The following is a 22,705-nucleotide window of genomic DNA, read 5'->3' as shown; positions in this document are numbered from 1 at the left end:
TATGCACTTCTCTACCCATATTCCGACTTTCAATTTAAGCATAAGAATAGCATGCTATTCGTTGGGGGTGGAGATCAAAGAAATTAATGTGTGGCGGAGGTGTCTACAGATACGCCATCTTTGAACCTTGTTAATTCACTCAATTCCACCACCTTCAAGCACAAAGAAACAATTAAGGTCGAGCAACCTGTCGGTTCCAAGTGGTACATCTACTTAATTATTTCCTATGTAACACCATTCTCCATGCACTGTAATTTACAAATTGATAAAAGCTAGGTAAATGAGTAATCTGTTTGGACAAGAGGATTGTTGATATTAATGACAGTTTTAGATCTATTTGATCATATGATCACTGGAGACTAGAGGTCGACCGATTATGATTTTCCAATAACGGTACCGATTATTGGAGGACCAAACAAAGCCGATACCGATTAATTGGCCAATTTTATTTATAATAATAATTACAACAATAATGAATGAACACTTACCTTAATATAAAACATCAATAAAATCAATTTAGCCTCAAATAATTAAACATGTTCAATTTGATTTAAATAATGCAAAACAAAGTGTTGGAGAAGAAAGGAAAAGTACAATATGTGCCATGTAAAAAAAGCTAACGTTTGAGTTCCTTGCTCAGAACATGAGAACATATGAAAGCTGGTCGTTCCTTTTAACATGAGTCTTCAATATTCCCAGGTAAGAAGTTTTAGGTTGTAGTTGTTATAGGAATTATAGGACTATTTCTCTCTATACCATTTGTATTTCATATACCTTTGACTATTGGATGTTCTTATAGGCACTATAGTATTGCCAGTGTAATAGTATAGCTTCCGTTCCTCTCCTCGCTCGAACCAGGGTTACATCGAAAACGGCCACCCTCGAAGCATCGTTATCCATTGCTCCACAAATGCCGCGGCGGCCCTTGCAGAGCAAAGGGAACAACTACTTCAAGGTCTCAGAGCGAGTGAAGTTTGAAACGCTATTAGCGCGCACCCCGCTAACTAGCTAGCCATTTCACATCGGTTACACCAGCCTAATCTCGGGATTTGATAGGCTTGAAGTCATAAAGAACTCAATGCTTGAAGCACAACGAAGAGCTGCTGGCAAACGCACTAAAGTGCTGTTTGAATGAATGCTTATGAGCCTGCTGCTGCCTTCCACCGCTCAGTCAGACTGCTCTATCAAATCATAGACTTAATTATAACACAGAAATACGAGCCCTGGGTCATTAAAATGGTCAAATCCGTAAACAAAATGTTTATTCTTTCAGTGAAATACAGAACCGTTCCGTATTTTATCTAACGGGTGGTATCTCTAAGTCTAAATATTGCTGTTACATTGTACAACCTTCAATGTTATGTCATAATTATGTACAATTCTGGCAAATTAATTACGGTCCTTTGTTAGGAAGAAATGGTCTTCACATAGTTCGCAACGAGCCAGGTGGCCCATACTGCTGCATATACCCTGATTCTGCTTGCACAGAATGCAAGAGAAGGGACACAATTTCCCTTGTTAAAATAAATTCATGTTAGCAGGCAATATTAACTAAATATTCAGGTTTAAAAATATATTATTGTGTATTGATTTAAGAAAGGCATTGATGTTTATGGTTAGGTACACATTGGTGAAACGACAGTGCTTTTTTCCTGAATGCGCTTGTTAAATCATCATCCGTTTGGAGAAGTAGGCTGTGATTCGATGATAAATTAACAGGCACCGCATCGATTATATGCAACGCAGGACATGCTAGATGAACTAGTAATATCACCAACCATGTGTAGTTAACTAGTGATTATGTTAAGTTTGATTGTTTTTTATAAGAGAAGTTTCATGCTAGCTAGCAACTTACCTTGGCTTCTTGCTGCACTCGCATAACAGGTAGTCAGCCTGCCAAGCAAGCTCCTTGTGGAGTGCAATGTAAGGCAGGTGGTTAGAGCGTTGGACTAGTAACCGGAAGGTTGCAAGATCGAATCCCCAAGCTGACAAAGTAAAAATCTGTCGTTCTGCCCCTGAACAAGGCAGTTAACCCACCGTTCCTAGGCCGTGTTCTTAACCGACGTGCCTAGTTAAATAAAGGTTTTTTAAAAATTAAATTAAATTAAAAAATCAGCCACAATCGGTGTCCAAAAATGCCGATTACCGATTGTTATGAAAACTTGGAATCGGCCGTAATTAATCGGTCGACCTCTACTGGAGACTGTAAAACCAGTCATATGGCAGCAAACTGAAGCATGCCAACATATCACCTTTTCCACAGTGAAGTTGAAGTGCTGGCCTTGTAACTTGGGATATAATTGAGGTCTAAATTATAGGCTTCTGTAGCCATGCGCAAATAACAGTGTAAAGGCAAACCTACAGAGTCAATTTATTTTTTATTTGATTTCTATGTTTTAATTACACTGAACAAAAATATGAATGCAACTTCAAAGATTTTACTGATTTACATATGGAAATCAGTCAATTGAAATAAATAAATTAGAAAACTATGGGTTTCACATGACTGGGAGTAAAGATATGCATCTGTTGGTCACAGATGCATGTTGCCTTCAAATGAGTGGATTTGGCTATTTCATCCACACCCGTTGCTGACTTGTATAAAATCAAGTAGGAGAAATGTGTTCTCTGGAGTGATGAATCACACTTCACCATTTGGCAGTCCAACAGCTAAATCTTGGTTTGGCGGATGCCAGGAGAACGCTACCTGCCCCAGGAGTAATAATGGTCTGGGGCTGTTTTTCATGGTTCGGGCTAGGCCCCTCAGTTTCAGTAAAGGGAAATCTTAACGTAACACCATACAATGATGTTCTAGACAATTCTGTGTTTCCAACTTTCTGGCAATAATTCGGGGAAGGCCCTTTCCTGTTTCAACATGACAATGCCCCTGTGTACAAAGCAAGGTCCACACAAAAATGGTTTGTCGAGGTCGGTGTGGAATAACTTGACTGGCCTCCAGAGCCCTGACTTCAACCCCATCAAACACCTTTGGGATGAATTGGAATGCTGACTGCGAGCCAGGTCTAATCGCCTAACATCAGTGCCCGACCTCACTAATTATCTTTTGGCTGAATAGAAGCAAGTTCCCATAGCAATGTTCTAACATCTAGTGGAAAGCCTTCCCAGAAGAGTGGAGGCTGTTTTAGCAGCAAGGGGGGACCAACTCCATATTAATGGTCATGATTTTGGAACGAGATGTTCATCGAGCAGGTGTCCATACTTTTGGCCATGTAGTGTACCCTTTTAAAATAATGTTGATCGAGAATCCCAAACATGCTCAATGGGTGATGACATGTCTGGTTAGTATGCAGGCCATGGTGGAACTAGGGCATTTTCAGCTTCCAGGAATTGTGTACATATCCTTGCTACACGGGCCATGAATTATCATGCTGTGACATGAGGTGATGGCTGTGGATGAATGGCACGACTATGGGCCTCAGGATCTCATGGCATCTCTTTGCATTCAAATTGCCATCAATAAAATGCAATTTTGTTAGTTGTCCATGGGTTCTAACTTTTTCACTAGCAAATAAGGAACAAAAGGTGGCATGCCAGTGCACGGTGCCACGGCGGTATGGTGTTGTGTTAATGATAATACAGAGTATATTCATTCTTCAATTGGAAAGGCAAATCATTTGTATATTCCATTTAGCCTTTAGCTTTACTAAAACGTTATCACTATGTAAACTTATGTGAATAAACCTCAAAATAAATTATCAAAGAAATCACAATTTGGACCTTTACAGCAAAAAAATACTTTTCAAATGCAAAAGAGGGGCATGAGTCACTCACCAAGTCTACATATGTTTTGCTGCTCTTCACTGATTCAATCAGTCCTTTCTCCTCTTGCATAGCCAGAGAGAAGTCATTACATGACATCACAGTTCCCAGATATTTGAAGTTCATTTTTGATCAGCTCTGTGCTATATCCGTTTCTTGAGTCTGACCATTTAATTGTCATCAGACAGAAAATCCTCTACAAAGACATTTGAGTCTGGCACACCGAGGACAAATAAGACAATCCTGAACATGTTGGTTAAGTTCGCTTTCCCTAGGTTTTGGAAAACTGCCACCTACTTCTCACTGGTGGATTTTGTGGTATTCTGTCCGGCCTTCTGTATTTCCTCCCGGCTAGCACAAAACTCTTCATAGAGTTGGTCCATACTGACTCTGTCATTTTGAGGGCCACCACCACCTGCTCCAGGTCCGTGAAGGAGAGCTCCTCATAGAGGCCGATCAGTTTCACCATTACATTTTCTGGTGAGAAATCAAACCAGTGTCATTGAACTTCAAAGCCCTGTTGCTGCTTGAACCTTTGTGCTGACAATTGTTTGTCCATCAGCTACTTGGTCTGCTCAGAAAAAACTGTCCTCTTTCAGCTGAAGCATATTTAATGTTGAACTTTTGGACTTCCTCGTAAACATCTGTGATGCAGAGCGTTGTTTCGTCCAGCTTTTTTACGAGTTGGTCAAAAACACACCCACTTTGTGGAAAAGGCACAGATAAATCTCACCAGCTTCTGTTTTTTTTCTTCATACTCAAAAATACTATTCAGTGCCACAGGACAGGTCTCCCTATTTAAGTAAGGGACCTGAAGTATGATGTAAGAGCTGGCCAGCTTTGCTGGAGACGATCAACGCTGGATGAAGAGAGCCATCATGTGCAAACATGTTGCAGAATTTCACGCCACTCAGTGTCAACAAAGGCAAAAAAAAAATGCACGCAGTTCCTCTCTTCGGGAAGCAGATACTGATAAGTGGCTGTAGATCTGTAAAACAATTCTCAATATCCACTGACCGCTGATCGCAGGTGTGCTTGCAGGCATTATGAGCTATGTGAGCTGGGCAATTAGCTTTCAGAATGCGATTGTTGGCACTGCTCAATAACTGGTAAACGGAGGGGTGTTTTCCAATTATGTCAGTGTCCGCAGTAGACGTCACGAAGAATGCACCGATATTGCTAGCACCTTTAGCTAGTGTGGCCTTGTGCATTTCTGTGGATGCATGCCGAGTTAGGTCATTCTCCCCTTCATAGCCAATTGAGAATTCCCGACGCATAAAGTACACAGCTTTCGTTGAGTCACCACTGACAGCCTTAACCCACATCTTTTTTGCGTTACATTGTTTGTTGTATCTGCAGTCTTTTTTTGCATGTTTATCCATATTTCCTTGATATGCCAAACCGACCGAACAATAACATAATTACTTTGCAGGAAGTGGCGTGTTTACACTACTGTGATTGGATGAATTTGTATGGGACAATATATAATATAGGGACACCCCGGCTAATACGGGACAGTTGGCAACCCTAGTTGTCCAGTAGGTTATGCCTGCCCATAGCATAACCCCACCGCCACCATGGCATCAACAAACTGCTCGCCGACACAACGCCATCTGCCCGGTACAGTTGAAACCGGGATTCATCCGTGAAGCGCTCACTTTTCCAGCGTGCCAGTGGCCATCGAAGGTGAGCATTTGACCACCAAAGTCAGTTATGATGTCAAATCAAACGTGCCAATTCTCTGTCCGCAGCTACGAGATCAGAGTTAAACGTACGCAGAAATGAATAAGGCCTGATTTAAAAAAATGCTTTTATTACATTTTAATAACATGAATCCACTGAGTAAATCTAACATCCCGTTTCTCGAGCTGCAACATGCATACATGTTTGAGTCAACGGACATGGAGATTAAGTCATTATTCAACGTAGCTACCCAGTGTCTGCCCCTCCTGTTTGTTGTGATGAGTTTGTCGACTGTCCACTGTACTTAAACACATGTACAAATCCCTATTCAACTCTGTGTGTTGTGGAAAGGCAAACACTAATCGTTTCACACTAACGTTAGCGAACCAAATATGGGAATTCAGTGGCCTCTATAGTGCCAGTAGTTCACTCGCATTTGCTAGTGAAAGAAATTAAATGCAAATACGAAAAATAACTGGTCGCATTTGTGCGAGTGTGATATACATTTAAATATGCGTCCCATTTAGTTGTATTTTCCACCTAACATTATGAGGATTTCGCAACCTGGTAGACTAACTGTAAATATGATCCACGTCACAAAAAGTATAATAAAAAATGAATATCAATGTAGCAATATTGATGTTACTCTGATGTTACACAGGGAACAGAAACCAGTTGTTACTTTATTAATGTGCTGGTTGACAACATGCCTAGTAAAGTTTGCTTTACTATATATCTTTGTCTGTCGTGACCACAAAGCATATTGAAACATGGTGGCAGCGGTACCCAAAAGAACCTGGATCTCATCGATGAAAATGAAGAATACATCCCAGTTTGAAGAAGTGTTTACAGCCTAGTCATCGCCCCGAACATCTACGTTAGCTGGCTATCGTGAGTGACTCCATGCTAACTGGCTATTGGATACAAGCAGTTTCGTTAGTAGCTAACGTTCCATTCTACAACTAAATCGCCTTGGAAAATGCACTGAAACCTCCAGGGAAAAATCGACTTTGATGATTGTAATTTAGCACTGACCTGCGAAAGAGAAATTCAATTTGTATATGGCTCTTACAATGAGAGAAGAACCTGATGACTACAAAGTGAAGCTAATGTATTTCATTAGGGAAAAGGGCAGAGAGATTTGTGAGACCCTGTGTGTGGGCAGTACAAAAGACAATCTCTCTGAAGTAATTGCAGCGTTGGATGCATTTTGTGATCTAAAGAAAAATGAATCAATTGAGTTTTTTTTTTTTCATGTGAAGTCAGGGCCAAGATGAGAGTTTAGACATATCTCACTGAATTGAGGACTCTAGTGGCCACCTGCAACTTTGAAGTAATCAGACTCTTATCAGGGACAGGATTGTGTGTGACACATGTGACCCACACTTAGGAGAGCACTTACTCTGAGACTGATCTCAGTTTAGAGAAATGCATACAGATTGGAAGAGCTGCAGAACTGTCCAGACAGAGAGCTAAAGTCATACAAGTGTAGGGCCCTGTAGCAGTGCATGCAGTAACACAGAAAGAGAGGGAGAGGAGACCCTACAGAGGGACAGAGCATGATACTGTGGACGGACACATGAGAGAAAAAAGGAAAAATGCCCTGCATATGGACAAAAATGTAAATCATGTGGAAAAAACAATCACTGCTCTACAGTTTGCGAAAGTGCAGGGACCAGCAAGAGAAACAGTCCTGGCAAGGAAAATGCGTCAGTTGACTCAGTGGTGAGGATGTTCTGTGCATCACACTAGGGACAAAGTCAGAGCTCATCAATGTGGTGCAGGAGAAAACCACAGACCCCAATGCAGCTCTCTTTGCAACCATGCTGGTCAACAAAGTCAGTCAGATTTCAGCTAGATTGTGGTGCTAGTTGTAATGTTATCCGTGCAAACCTCAAAAGCCAGTCACCTATATAACAAGAGTACTCTGAAACCACTGGGGAAGTGCACACTTAAAATTATCAATCCACACATTAAGAAAACCTACCGAGTTGAGTTCATCGTAGTCAACGAGAATGTGCACAGGCCCATTCTAGGCAGTAAGGCTATCCAGGCAATTGAGTTAATTACTGTGTAGCATCACAACATCCTGGCCATCAAGAAAACAGGATCTTGGACTAAAGAGCAAATTAAACAGGAGTACTCTGATGTATTACAGGGAGATGGATGTTTACCTGGCAAACTGAAGCTGGAAGTGGATGAGTGAGTGGAGCCCGTCCAGCTGCCAGTAGCACTATATAAACACTCAGAGGAGCTCAGTGTTCTAGAGAAAAGTATGATAAAAGCAGTTGAAAAAAGCACAGATTGGATTAGCAGCCTGATCGTAGTGAAGAAACCGTCTGGAAAACTAAGTGTGCATTGATCCAAAACCTCTCAATGCGTTCGAGGAGCCATTACCCAGACGTGCCGCCAGATCTGAATAGAGCACGCGTGTGCTCCGTTTGTGATGTAAAAAATGGATTTTGGCATGTGGAAATGGAAGCTGGATTCCTCCATCTCACCACGTCTCTACACCCATGGGACGCTACAGGTGGCTGCGCATGCCAATGGGAATCAGTCCAGCCCCAGAGATCTTTCAGAGGAAGTTGAACCAGGCAATGGAAGGACTTCCAGGAGTCAAAATCATTGCAGATGACATCTTGATTGTGGGAGTAGGAGACAATGATGAAGCGGCGACTCTGGACCATTACAAAAACCTTAAAATGCGCCTGGACAGCTGCAGGAAGCTCAATATGAAGCTGCAGCTCCGGCTGAAGGAAGTGCCCTACATTGGCCGCCTGCTAACATCAGAGGGGTTGAAAGTGGACCCAGGAAAAGTGACCGCCATCAAACAGATGCCTAGGCGTACAGATGTGCAGGGGGTGCAGCTCTTCCTGGGCATGGTAAACTACCTAGCCAAGTTCTGCAGCCACGCCACGGAGCTCTGTGAGCCACTGCGATAACTAACACACAAGGACTCACTGTGGGAGTGGTCAGAGACATGAGCAGGCTTTCAATAAAATCAGGGATACCATTACACAGACCCCTGTGCTGAAATACTACAACCCAACAGAGCAGCTTGTACTACAGTGTGATGCTTCAGAGAAAAATTAGCATAACGCAACGGACATAAATACCCCTAGAAACTTTTCCTATTCATGTAAATCGCAAATGAAATTAAATGAATATATTCAAACAAGCTTTAGCCTTTTGTTAACAACACTGTCATCTCAGATTTTCAAAATATGCGTTACAGCCAGCGCTAGACAAGCATTTGTGTAAGTTTATCATGGCATAATGCTATGCTAGGCTCTGCTGGCAGCAGGCAACATTTTCACGAAAATAAGAAAAGCAACCAAATTAAATCATTTACCTTTGAAGAACTTCGGATGCTTTCACTCAGGAGACTCCCAGTTAGATAGCAAATGTTCCTTTTTTCCAAAAATATTATTTTTGTAGGCGAAATGGCTCCCGTTTCTTCATCATGCATGGCTGAGAAATCGACCGGAAAATGCTACAACTATAACGCCCAACTTTTTAAAAAATTTGCACCATAATATCGACAGAAACACGGCAAACGTTGTTTAGGATCCATCCTCAAGGTGTTTTTAACATATATATTCAATAATATATCCGTCGAGGCAATTGGTTTCTCATAAGAAGCGATTGGAAAAATGGCTACCTCAGTATTTTACGCAAGGTTTTCTGCGGGAGACACCATGTGACCACATGCTATATATGGTCCCTTACAGCCATTCTTCAATGGAAATGCCTAAAAAGACATCACAATGCTGTAGACACCTTGGGGAATATGTGGAAAACGTAAGCTCATTCACAGCCATATAAGGAGTCATTGGTATGAGGCGGTTTTAAAAAATGCGGCACTTCCTGGTTGGATTTTTATCTGGGTTTCGCCTGTAACATCAGTTCTGTGGCACTCACAGACAATATCTTTGCAGTTTTGGAAACGTCAGTGTCTTCTTTCCAAAGCTGTCAATTATATGCATAGTCGAGCATCTTTTCGTGACAAAATATCTTGTTTAAAACGGGAACGTTTTTCATCCAAAAATTTAAATAGCGCCCCCTAAATCCAAGAGGTTAATCAGCTTCTTGATATGCCACACTTGTCAGGTGGATGTATTATCTTGGCAAAAGAGAAATGCTCACGAACAGGGATGTCAATAAATTGTTCACAATTTTAGAGATGCTTTTTGTGCGTCTTTTATTTCCGCTCATGAAACCAACATGTTGCATTTGTTTTTGTTCAGTATACATATCCAGACTTCTCACTTTTTAAAAGATGTATTGTGTTAAATATTAGCCACTATTGGTAGCCACCGTCAGTTATACCCACATTTAACAGTTACTGACGTTAGTGTTAGTTTACCTTTCTTTCCTCTGTCACGTTCGTGTGGTTGTTCCTGAGGATCGCTAGTAATATTAGACAAACGTATTACTAGTTATGCAATAATTTGGGACGTGTAGCCTATTTGTATCATTATGGACCGCAGACTATATGTAGCAGTTTAAACATGGCACATGACTACTGGACCGTTGTCATCAGTTCCATGAATAATTATTTGTGAAGATTTTTAGGACTATTGTTCAACGTCTTTTGTACGCTCCTCCCCTTCCCGACATTTCATGGTTTGAACAATTGACTATGGAAACTTTCAGGATGAATTAAACCACTATTTTTGATTTACCAATGTATTTAGTGCATAAAGGCTCTCCAAACCTGTTTATTATTCATAAATAATTTCCTAACCCTAAATAATATACAATATCAGTTTTTTTTATCTACCAATTGGTGCAGAAAGAAACATGGGTGTATGTACATGGCTTTCTGTTATTGATCCTTAATATTTTGACCCTAATATTCTGAACTCTCCATATATTCTATTGAGTCTGAATTCTAATTAAAGGTACACCAAATTTAAAGGGATGGATTTAGATAAATGTACAAACCCTACTGAGTGAACTCGACAACAGAACCCAGCAAGTGGGAGTTTTCAGCAATTTAATTATGTATTAAGCAGCGCAGGGGAGCTACACCTGCAAAGCCCGTTACGCACCTTCATAAGGCAAGTTTGAATACCAACTACTGAGAAGTTGGTCGGAAAAGCATTAAAGTATGAATCAGACCCATATTGATCACCATCTCCCCTCTCTTTTAGGTGAAGCGACCAAGTTTGGCAGAGGGGACTCGTCTTCCCCAGCTCCCCCCAACAGCCTGTCTCAAGGCCCCTCCGCTCAGCCCCAGCAGCCCCCCCAGGCTCAGAGCCAAGGTCTGGGACAGAGCCAGGGCCAGCAGAACCAGGCCTTCCTCAATCCACCTCTGCCCCCAGGCTACGGCTACACCGGCCTTCCTTACTATGCCGGCATGCCCGGGGTGCCCAGCGCCTTCCAGTACGGCCCCACCGTTTTTGTGCCTCCGGCCTCGGCCAAGCAGCCCAACATGGGCTTGGGGAACCCCTCCAGCCAGTACCACCAACAGCATCAGCCTAGCTACGGCCAGCACGCGTATGGAACAGGTGTGTGTGTCAGTGAGTGAGCGAGAGAGTGAACTGAAATCACAGACCGTGTGTGGCTGAGAGGGAGAGTTCTTGCTTAGCGAGCATGGCCCCACCCCCCTGCCGGATATAGTCGCTGTTCACATGCTATTCTAGCCAGTTGCCTTATTGCTTCTCTCTCGGTTCTTCTTCTCCCCCTTACCCCTTCCTCTGCCGTCCTTTTTACTCTCCCCATCCACTTTACTCGTTCCTCCTGGTCCTCTTCCATTCCTCCTCTCTCAGCTTTTGACGACCTGTCTCAGGGCCACGCGGGGGAGTACAGTAAGGGAGGGTACGGAGGCTCTGCCCAGTCACAGGCCAAATCAGCTGGCAGCGGCCCAGGGAAAGGTACACTCACTGAACTCTGCTGCCCCAGGACGCACCTTCCCCGCCCCTTTCTCCTCCCCGCCCCCTTCATTTGTTATCAGCCGTGAGATAGATATATATATATATATATATATATATACACACACACACACACACACACACACACACACACACACACACAGTGGGGAAAAAAGGTATTTAGTCAGCCACCAATTATGCAAGTTCTCCCACTTAAAAAGATGAGGCCTGGAATTTTCATCATAGGTACACTTCAACTATGACAGACAAAATGAGAAACAAATTCAGAAAATCACATTGTAGGCTTTTTAATGAATTTATTTGCAAATTATGGTGGAAATTAAGTATTTGGTCACCTACAAACAAGCAAGATTTCTGGCTCTCACAGACCTGTAACTTCTTTAAGAATCAAATCAAATTGATTTGTATAGCCCTTCGTACATCAGCTGATATCTCAGTGCTGTACAGAAACCCAGCCTAAAAGCCCAAACAGCAAGCAATGCAGGTGTAGAAGCACGGTGGCTAGGAAAAACTCCCTAGAAAGGCCAAAACCTAGGAAGAAACTTAGAGAGGAACCAGGCTATGTGGGGTGGCCAGTCCTCTTCTGGCTGTGCCGGGTGGAGATTATAACAGAACATGGCCAAGATGTTCAAATGTTCATAAATGACCAGCATGGTCGAATAATAATAATAATAAGGCAGAACAGTTGAAACTGGAGCAGCAGCACGGCCAGGTGGACTGGGGACAGCAAGGAGTCATCATGTCAGGTAGTCCTGGGGCATGGTCCTAGGGCTTAGGTCCTCCGAGAGAAAGAAAGAGAGAATTAGAGAACGCACACTTAGATTCACACAGGACACCGATTAGGACAGGAGAAGTACTCCAGATATAACAAACTGACCCTAGCCCCCCGACACACAAACTATTGCAGCATAAATACTGGAGGCCGAGACAGGAGGGGTCAGGAGACACTGTGGCCCCATCCGATGACACCCCCGGACAGGGCCAAACAGGAAGGATATAACCCCACCCACTTTGCCAAAGCACAGCCCCCACACCACTAGAGGGATATCTTCAACCACCAACTTACCATCCTGAGACAAGGCTGAGTATAGCCCACAAAGATCTCCGCCATGGCACAACCCAAGGGGGGGCGCCAACCCAGACAGGATGACCACATCAGGGAATCAACCCACTCAGGTGACGCACCCCTTCCAGGGACAGCATGAGAGAGCCCCAGTAAGTAAGCCAGTGACTCAGCCCCTGTAATAGGGTTAGAGGCAGAGAATCCCAGTGGAAAGAGGGGAACCGGCCAGGCAGAGACAGCAAGGGCGGTTCGTTGCTCCAGAGCCTTTCCGTTCACCTTCCCACTCCTGGGCCAGACTACACTCAATCATATGACCCACTGAAGAGATGAGTCTTCAGTAAAGACTTAAAGGTTGAGACCGAGTTTGTGTCTCTGACATGGGTAGGCAGACCGTTCCATAAAAATGGAGCTCTATAGGAGAAAGTCCTGCCTCCAGCTGTTTGCTTAGAAATTCTAGGGACAATTAGGAGGCCTGCGTCTTGTGACCGTAGCGTACGTGTAGGTATGTACGGCAGGACCAAATCAGAGAGATAGGTAGGAGCAAGCCCATGTAATGCTTTGTAGGTTAGCAGTAAAACCTTGAAATCAGCCTTTGCTTTGACAGGAAGCCAGTGTAGGGAGGCTAGCACTGGAGTAATATGATCAAATTTTTAAGAGGCTCCTCTGTCCTCCACTCGTTACCTGTATTAATGGCACCTGTTTGAGCTTGTTATCAGTATAAAAGACACCTATCCACAACCTCAAAACAAAATGGTAGACATGCACCAGTCTGGGAAGACTGAATCTGCAATAGGTAAGCAGCTTGGTTTGAAGAAATCAACTGTGGGAGCAATTATTAGAAAATGGAAGACATACAAGACCACTGATAATCTCCCTCGATCTGGGCTCCACGCAAGATCATGCTTTGGGGCTGTTTTTCTGCAAAGGGACCAGGACGACTGATCCATGTAAAGGAAAGAATGAATGGGGCCATGTATCGTGAGATTTTGAGTGAAAACCTCCTTCCATCAGCAAGGGCATTGAAGATGGAACGTAGCTGGGTCTTTCAGCTTGACAATGATCCCAAACACACCGCCCGGGCAACGGAGTGGCTTTGTAAGAAGCATTTCAAGGTCCTTGAGTGGCCTAGCCAGTCTCCAGATCTCAACCCCATAGATAATCTTTGGAGGGAGTTGAAAGTCCGTGTTGCCCATCAACAGCCCCAAAACATCACTGCTCTAGAGGAGAACTGCCTGTAGGAATGGGCCAAAATACCAGCAACAGTGTGTGAAAACCTTGTGAAGACTTACAGAAAACGTTTGACCTCTGTCATTGCCAACAAAGGGTATATAACAAAGTATTGAGAAACTTTTATTGACCAAAAACTTATTTTACACCATAATTTGCAAATAAATTCATAAAAAAATCCTACAATGTGATTTTCTGGATTTTTTTTCTCATTTTGTCTGTCATATTTGAAGTGTACCAATGATGAAAATTACAGGCCTCATCTTTTTAAGTGGGAGAACTTGCACAATTGGTGGCTGACTAAATACTTTTTTGCCCCACTGTGTGTATATGTATGTATGTATGTATACTGCTCAAAAAAATAAAGGGAACACTAAAATAACACATCCTATATCTGAATGAAATATTCTTATTAATTACTTTTTTCTTTACATAGTTGAATGTGCTGACAACAAAATCACACAAAAATGATCAATGGAAATCAAATTTATCAACCCATGGAGGTCTGGATTTGGAATCACACTCAAAATTAAAGTGGAAAACGACACTACAGGCTGATTCAACTTAGATGTAATGTCCTTAAAACAAGTCAAAATTAGGCTCAGTAGTGTGTGTGAGGGATCTCCTCCCAGACCTGGACCAAAGCATCCGCCAACTCCTGGACAGTCTGTGGTGCAACGTGGCGTTGGTGGATGGAGCGAGACATGATGTCCCAGATGTGCTCAATTGGATTCAGGTCTGGGGAACGGGCGGGCCAGTCCATAGCTTCAATGCCTTCCTCTTGCAGGAACTGCTGACACACTCCAGCCACATGAGGTCTAACATTGTCTTGCATTAGGAGGAACCCAGGCCCAACCACACCAGCAAGGGGTCTGAGGATCTCGTCTCAGTACCTAATGGCAGTCAGGCTACCTATGGCGAGCACATAGAGGGCTGTGCGGCCCCCCCAAAGAAATGCCACCCCACACCATGACTGACCCACCACCAAACCGGTCATGCTGGAGGATGTTGCAGGCAGCAGAACCTTCTCCACGGCGTCTCCACACTGTCATGTCTGTCACGTGCTCAGTGTGAACCTGCTTTCATCTGTGAAGAGCACAGGGCACCAGTGGCGAATTTGCCAATCTTGGTGTTCTCTGGCAAATGCCAAACGTCCTGCACGGTGTTGGGCTGTAAGCACAACCCCCACCTGTGGACGTCGGGCCCTCATACCACCCTCATGGAGTCTGTTTCTGACCTTTTGAGCAGACACATGCACATTTGTGGCCTGCTGGAGGTCATTTTGCAAGGCTCTGGCAGTGCTCCTCCTTGCACAAAGGCAGAGGTAGCGGTCCTGCTGCTGGGTTGTTGCCCTCCTACGGCCTCCTCCACGTCTCCTGATGTACTGGCCTGTCTCCTGGTAGCGCCTCCATGCTCTGGACACTACGCTGACAGACACAGCAAACATTCTTGCCACAGCTCGCATTGATGTGCCATCCTGGATGAGCTGCACTACCTGAGCCAGTTGTGTGGGTTGTAGACTCCGTCTCATGCTACCACTAGTGTGAAAGCACCGCCCGCATTCAAAAGTGACCAAAACATTAGCCAGGAAGCATAGGAACTGAGAAGTGGTCTGTGGTCCCCACCTGCAGAACCACTCCTTTATTGGGGGTGTCTTGCTAAATGCCTATAATTTCCACCTGTTGACTATTCCATTTGCACAACAGCATGTGAAATTTAGTGTCGAACAATGTGGCTTCCTAAGTGGATAGTTTGATTTCACAGAAGTGTGATGGACTTGGAGTTACATTGTGTTGTTTAAGTGTTCCCTTTTTTTTTTGAGCAGTGTATATACTACTGTTCTGAAACACCTCCCTCACTACTAACTAAGAAATACTCCCTCAGTCACTACTAACTCTTGAAATGGTCAACTTCCTCACTAGAAATGTTGAACATTGCCAACTGACACCGTGCCGCCTCGCGGGGGCAAACTGACATGTTTGTTTCCTCTCGCTCACAGCTCCAGGTTTGTCCAGCTCAGGCAGCAGTGGAGGGGTGCCCGATATTGGTGCTTCAATGTACAGCAAGACACAGGTGAGCTCATTAACATTCTGGTTTATAGTTGTTGCTGTTAGTGTTGTCATGATACCAGGAAGCAAGGGAAACAAAATATGAAGCAGATTTCATTTTGAGGGAAAACGATCCTAATTTTGGGGAAAAAACTACCTTATGTTGTCACCCAGAGTCACGTGTTTCATTTCCAAGCTATAGCTCACAGTATTTTACAAAAGTAGATTTTAAAAGATCATAGTTTAGTCTGTTTCATGTTTTCTTTTTTGCCACATAAAATGGTATCGGTGTATCGTGACATCACTAGTTGCTGTATAGTTTGAGTTTCAGCCAATGATGTGTATACAAATCATTGGTTTCAGTCATGTCTGAGAATAAGCGGCTTTAATTTATATGGCTGGTTGGATTTATTGATGTTAAGGAGCCAGACCACCTCAGTTCCACAGGATTGAAATATGAATGAGGATAAATTCAGGATCATACCTCTTATGCTCAGATATTACACAATATAATGGTCCTCTCCACACTCTGTTCACTGTCCCCAACCCCAGTCTTTTGATAAGCAGGGCTTCCATGCGGGAACGCCCCCTCCCTTCAGCCTGCCGTCTGCGCTGGGGGGCACGGGCCCTCTGAACCCCGGGGGTGCCCCCGGTTACGCCCCGCCACCCTTCCTCCACATTCTGCCTGCCCACCAGCAGCCACACTCCCAGTTGCTACACCACCACCTCACCCAAGACGGACAGGTAACAGCCCTTCAACCTCTTGTTGATAAACACCATACACTTAACATTCTCCTCCTGTTGTTGATAAACACCATACACTTAACATTCTCCTCCTGTTGTTGATAAACACCATACACTTAACATTCTCCTCCTGTTGTTGATAAACACCATACACTTAACATTCTCCTCCTGTTGTTGATAAACACCATACACTTAACATTCTCCTCCTGTTGTTGATAAACACCATAGACTTAACATTCTCCTCCTGTTGTTGATAAACACCATAGACTTAACATTCTCCTCCTGTTGTTGATAAACACCATAGACATACATGGACTTAGTGTCGGAGCTGAACTGCAGTGATGAATGACTTCTGCCGGATTGGGCAGAAGGTTTTAATGGTCTGTCAAGATAGGGCTGAGTATATAAATAAAAAGTGGAGATGGGGTTCTGGGATGGGTTCCAATGAGTTTTGACTAGGAAGCGCCGTTTCTGTATATTCCCATCTTGCTCAAACAACTTTTCTACCCTCTAGTAAATAGCCCTCTCCCTAGTTTGACCCAATAGCCAATAATTGACTGTGGGGTGTGTGTGCATTGTTGTTGAAGGAATTCTAAATTCCTCTGTTTTATTTCCCAATCAAAATTAAACACTCTGTCAATGCATAAAGAATGGACAGAGCCCCGGTCTTAAAAGTCAGGTAACAGCGTTTAATTCAAGAGAGTACTGCTTCATACACATTTTGCCACAGGTTATAAACTGAAAATGACGTCAGCGTTTTCTAAATGTTCTATCTCTTCTTGACACTGGTAGAGAGGCCCTATAGTTCTCGAGCCTTCCCTCCTCGCCTAAAGCCAAGGTCAGTCAGTGTAGATAGCATTCTAGACAGTCTGGAGATAGTCCGCCCCTGCCATCTGGAGATAGTTCATTCATTTGTACAAAGGCATTGTTCTAAACTCCTGACTATATTATATACAATTGGGAATGGGAGCAAGAGAGAATTCATACATATACAGTACATAATAGCAATTGGACTAGTCAGTCCCGATTTAAAATGTATACATAATTAGTCATCATTGATAAAAATTCTCTTAACAATTGTCTCCCCCTGTAGGGTGGTCCGGGTCAGCGCAATCAGTCCAGCAGCATGCAGCAGAAGAGCCAGGGCAGTAAGTCCAGTTATGGAAGCCCTTACTGGGCCAACTGAAGGGTACCCCTGGGGAGTCTGTCCTGGCCCCCCATACTAAAGGCTGTGTGTGTGTGTGTCCCTTCTCCAACTCCCCCATTCATTTTTCTTTCTCTTTTCCTTTTTCAAAATTGGTTGTACATGTAAGATATTTATGTATGTATTTATATATATATATACTGTATATGTAATAGTAGAACATGAAATGTGGTTGCTGCATTTTATTTTTGAAAGACGTTTTTGTTTACTTTTTCAAAGCTGCAGGAAGACATTACAAAAATACATCTGAGAACTCCTATAGAGGAAAATGGAAAAGGAGAGAGCTTTAGCACTGAGCGAAATGAGGACCTCAGATGGGGGGTTTCCACATTAAAACTACATTTGTCTCCTTTTTTTTTATACACAACTCTTGAGTTATCCAGCTTATCCCCTTCATTTTCACTTTTTTAAAACTTCGGCCGTAGGTCCTCCCTCCTTTTACTCAGTTTTCTGTTTCTGATTGGGTGGCTCTGGCAAGGGGGGCTGCCTCTGTGCCTTCCGCTGCATCGATACGCCTCAAAGACCTGCCCATTAAAATTGTATATTTTAATTTCATTTTAACCGTTTCCATCTGAATAAAAGTTCTGAGCAGTAATCATCTTGCCCAAGTTCTTTCTTGTCATTTAGTTTGTGAGGTACTGATTGTGAGGGCAGACTGGACTTAGATGTTGTGATTGAATGTGTGATTTGTTGTTGACCCTGAACTGACCAGTGCTACCGCACACCACCTTCGTACTTGAGCGCCATCCATACCGCTGACCCAGAAAAGCAGAGATGCTTATTGTACAATGGCTAATCTGGAGGCGAAAGAAACGGCCACTTGTTTAGGTGAGGTTCTGGCTAGCGGAGTAGAACACTTGTTTAGGTGAGGTTCTGGCTAGCGGAGTAGAACACTTGTTTAGGTGAGGTTCTGGCTAGCGGAGTAGAACACTTGTTTAGGTGAGGTTCTGGCTAGCGGAGTAGAACACTTGTTTAGGTGAGGTTCTGGCTAGCGGAGTAGAACACTTGAAAAATAAAAGGATATCCTCACACTCTAGGAGCTCAGATGCAATAATTTAATAAACGCTTCAACAGATTAAGACCGCATGTCTGTCTAATCGTTGGTTATTAAATTATTCCATCTGAGCTCCTAGAGTGAGAGGCTCTTTTTCTATTGCACAATGGCTAACTTGGCAAGCAATTTTAATTTGGCATTGGTTATTCATTCACAATACTCATCAGAAACCTCAGCAAAATCTCTGGAAATGCTAAAGTTACACCAGTTTCAGCTATATCTCAAATTCCTATTGAAAGAATGGCCAAAACTGTATAAGCGAATGTAACTGAACAAAAATATAAATGCATCATGTGAAGTGTTGGTCCCATGTTAAATGAGCTGGCGGGGGAAATTACATTTCTAAAATTGTGCACAAATTTGTTAACATCCATGTTAGTGAGCGTTTCTCCTTTGCCAAGACAATTAATTCACCTGACAGGTGTGGTATATTAATAAACTGAATAAACAGCATAATCATTACTCAGGTGCACCTTGTGCATGGGACAAAAGGCCACTTGAAATGTGAAGTTTTGTCACAACAGAATGCCATGGATGTCTCAAGTTTTGAGGGAGCGTGCAATTGGCGTGCTGACTGCAAGAATGTCCACCAGCTATTGCCAGAGAATTTAATGTTAATTTCTCTACCATAAGTTGCGTCCAACCGGCCTCAAACTGCAGACCACCCATAACCACATCTGGCTTCTTCACCTGCAGGATCGTTGGGATATTGAGTATGTCTGTAATAAAGCCCTTTATTGTCACTCTGATTGGCTGGGCCTATGCCCTCCAAGGCCCACCAATGGCTGCACCCCTGCCATCATGTGACTTCCATAAATTAGGGTCTAATGAATTTATTTAAATTGACTGATATCCTTATGAACTGTGACCCAGTAAAAGCTTAGAAATTGTTGCATGTTGCGTTTTATATATTTTTTCAGTACTTGTATATATATTATACACAGCCAGTAACATTATAGAACATTCATAATACATTGGATTGTAGGCTGTTATAAAGTGTGTAAGCATATGCCTATATATTCTCTCCTGCTGTTGCAGACTCACTAGTTTCTGTCTAGTGGTTTGTTCCCATGACATATGGCAGCTCAGCATGAGAGCAACGCACACAGGGCTATTGAGCACCACTCATGATGGGAATACACAGGTGGTGCACTGCATAGGCTTTTAACAGCAGAATCCTCCCCAAAACTCACAGCAACAAATGCCCTCGCCGTTGTTATTCACCACTGGAGGGCGTACGCAGTCCTGGGGTTAGGACAACCAGTCCTAGGCTTGTGTTCTATAAAATGTGCTCTTGAACACTTCTAGTCATTAAGCATGTAGATTGGTAAGACTAGAGGGAGTTTACACCTGATAGTCACCATACTCTATTTAAAATTGCTCAACAAAATTCTAATGCTACTGCTAATCTTTTTTTAATGTTTCAAATGGAAAAGTGGAGCTTTTATATGATATCATTACACCTTTGGAGGTAACATTCAAGCCATGTAAGATTGGCTGCTGTTGGATATACCCATTTGAATTCACTTAATGCCTTATTAAATGTATGTAACTGTCTTACCGTATACCCTAATTATGTGTAGGCACAGATGGTGTTCTCTGAGCTACTTGATAGACATTTTTGGCCCCCAATAATATTGGTCCCACAGAATAGAGCTCTGTATTCCAACCAAATGAGACCGGACAAGGAGGGTGAGTGGCTTGGTCCATTGTGCTCAACTGCAGAAGTTTTCACAGCACTTGGGTCAGAGGTCAAAGTGAAGTTGAATAGGTCAAATCTCCCTCTCTGGAAGGCCACCCATGGAAAGAGTGGGGAAGGTGGTGAAAGCCATAGGAAAGGAAAAACAAAGGTCCGGCTCGAGAGTTTTAACGTGAGAAGGCCAGTTTGAATAGTCCTTAAAAATCCACGACTGGTTATCGCCATCCCTGATTTGATTCGATCATTATGAATTAGTATAACCTTGGCCACTTGTAAATTAACTCATGCTTTTGGTTTCCAGCAGGGTTCTGCTTCTCTAGCCTGATCCACAACCAGTGTTTTGGAAGCTACTCTGAAATCTTGGTTTACCCATTACTTTACACTGGAAGAAGTTAAGCTACACTAAAGCTACCCTTAAGAGAAATATTGTTTATTTAACTAAAACTACTTTGAAAAAGTAGTTCACTACTGCACATCCAAGCTACTGTACTTCTGGAAAAATTATCATATCTGAAATGTCACAGACTACATATTGTAAGAATAGATCACTCTGGAGTCAGGTGTTAACAGCAATTTAGCCTACTAAACACAAAAATAATGTTTCAAATGAGAGTTAGGCAGGTCTGATGATGAAAAATAAAAGGAAATTATTGCCTATTTCCCCCAATATTAAAAAAATATATATTTTTGATTAAAAAAAGTGTGTAGTTCCCATAGTTAGCTACACCACTACATGGCAAAAAAAGGTGTTAACTGAAAACACTACCTAGATCTGAATTTAGTTCAACTACCACCAAGCAACTACCAAATGTAATTGAATTACTAGTTGAACTACATGTAGTTCACTACTCCACAAACACTGTCCAAGACCATCCTGACTGCTGCACTCTTTTTTTTTTTTACTATATCAATCAGTCACTGAATCTGTGTAGCAAAATATAATCTAAGCTCGCAAGATCAGGATGGTCATAGCAGGCTACTGCTTCTGAGGAATTAATCTCTCTGGCCCTGTATGCTGCTATAGTAGGAGGACTAGTGTGTAATGTGTTATGCCATAGATAGTCCCTGTATAGAAGCTACTTTATATGATTGGCCCTCGCCAGAGGCGTCACCCACCTATTTATTTTTGAAGGGGCACTTTTTTATCTTCCACCATATCGTCAATATTTTCCACATACAGGTGGATAAAACTGAGGAGGCCTTTTCACTACAGGGAAAGCCCCATAATAGGGTCCCACTAAAGACCCCCAAGCCCCCATAATGTGCAGATAATATATGTATGTTATATAGGCTGTTATAAGTCTGTTGCCTCATACTTGATGTTTCTATCCAGCTCATGTTACACAATGGCTCAAAATAGGCTAAAAGTGGCTGCGCAATGGTGGATGTCTAAGCTCGATCTCTAATATTTCAATGAACTCGAGCAGGAATGTACGCAGGAATGCTGATGTTTGTTGTCACTCGTTACTGCTCTTTCAGATGCTTTCGACAAAGACGTTTTGTGGGGGTTCACTTGATTCACTCCCAAATATTGGGGCTGTCACACGGGATTTAGCCCCCCAGCAGTGAGGTCGCACAGTGAATGGAGGGCTTGCTTGCTCGTGAGCTGGGTAGTTGATTTCGTTCTCAAATCATTGCCTGTTTTTCCTCCATTCAATGCTTTAAATTACAAGCCTGTCCTTCTGCTGAATGCTTGCAGTCACAGGGTGTTTTGGTTTCTTTCATCTCATTTTGGAGGACCGTGAGATATTATTGTCCCCTGCTTGTTGTTAGATTTGACAGTGGTGTCCATTCACTGAGAAATTGGACGCAATTAAAGAAATTATGCTGATTCGCTACTTGTGTTCGAGGCAGAATAGAGTTTTTTCTGTGTGTGCAGTCAGAGATATGTAGCTTATATAATGATTGGATACTCATGTCTCCGCCCTAACAATGTGAGTCGGGAAGGCAAGCGACAAGCTTAGGTCCAAAATAAGACTGTAGAAATACTTTGGGCTTATTTTGGACAGATTTGCTTCTTCCTCTCTGGCACTGTCCCTGGCTTGCTATGGAGTTACTCCGGGCAACTGCTATGAAAACAAAAACCTAGCAATCACAAGGGATTTTCATGTAGCCTTTTAAGCTAAAATAAGCCCAGCCCAGTGCGCAAAATGTTGTTTTCCCTATTTGTGAAACTATAACTAGGTTTCCATATTTAGCGCGTAAAGTAGTCTACATGTTGGATGTATTCCCATAGTTGTCGACACAACTAAATATGCTACACAAAGTGGGCACATAAGGAACTCATCATCAAGCTTTGATTATTT

At 42.8% G+C, this 22,705-nt stretch overlaps 1 protein-coding gene across 7 annotated transcripts in view; it reads left to right on the top strand.

The window, feature by feature from the left end:
• Nucleotides 1-18,241, top strand: part of LOC139410707 (ubiquitin-associated protein 2-like) — a 33,789-nt gene extending 15,548 nt beyond the window's left edge. For 4 of the 7 annotated variants that reach the window (XM_071156129.1, XM_071156127.1, XM_071156130.1 and 1 more), the window contains exons 23-27: nucleotides 10,620-10,976; nucleotides 11,238-11,342; nucleotides 15,650-15,723; nucleotides 16,251-16,442; nucleotides 17,536-18,241. In XM_071156129.1, the coding sequence (XP_071012230.1) occupies nucleotides 10,620-10,976; nucleotides 11,238-11,342; nucleotides 15,650-15,723; nucleotides 16,251-16,442; nucleotides 17,536-17,628 (821 nt within the window). In that variant the 3' untranslated portion in view covers nucleotides 17,629-18,241. The remainder of the gene's footprint in view (nucleotides 1-10,619; nucleotides 10,977-11,237; nucleotides 11,343-15,649; nucleotides 15,724-16,250; nucleotides 16,443-17,535) is intronic. The other 3 variants (XM_071156132.1, XM_071156131.1, XM_071156133.1) reach the window with 2 other exon arrangements.
• Nucleotides 18,242-22,705: the final 4,464 nt, after the last annotated feature.

Source organism: Oncorhynchus clarkii, chromosome 6 (genome assembly GCF_045791955.1).
Source record: "Oncorhynchus clarkii lewisi isolate Uvic-CL-2024 chromosome 6, UVic_Ocla_1.0, whole genome shotgun sequence".
NCBI lineage: Eukaryota > Metazoa > Chordata > Actinopteri > Salmoniformes > Salmonidae > Oncorhynchus > Oncorhynchus clarkii.
This window is presented reverse-complemented; position numbering and strand designations above follow the sequence as displayed.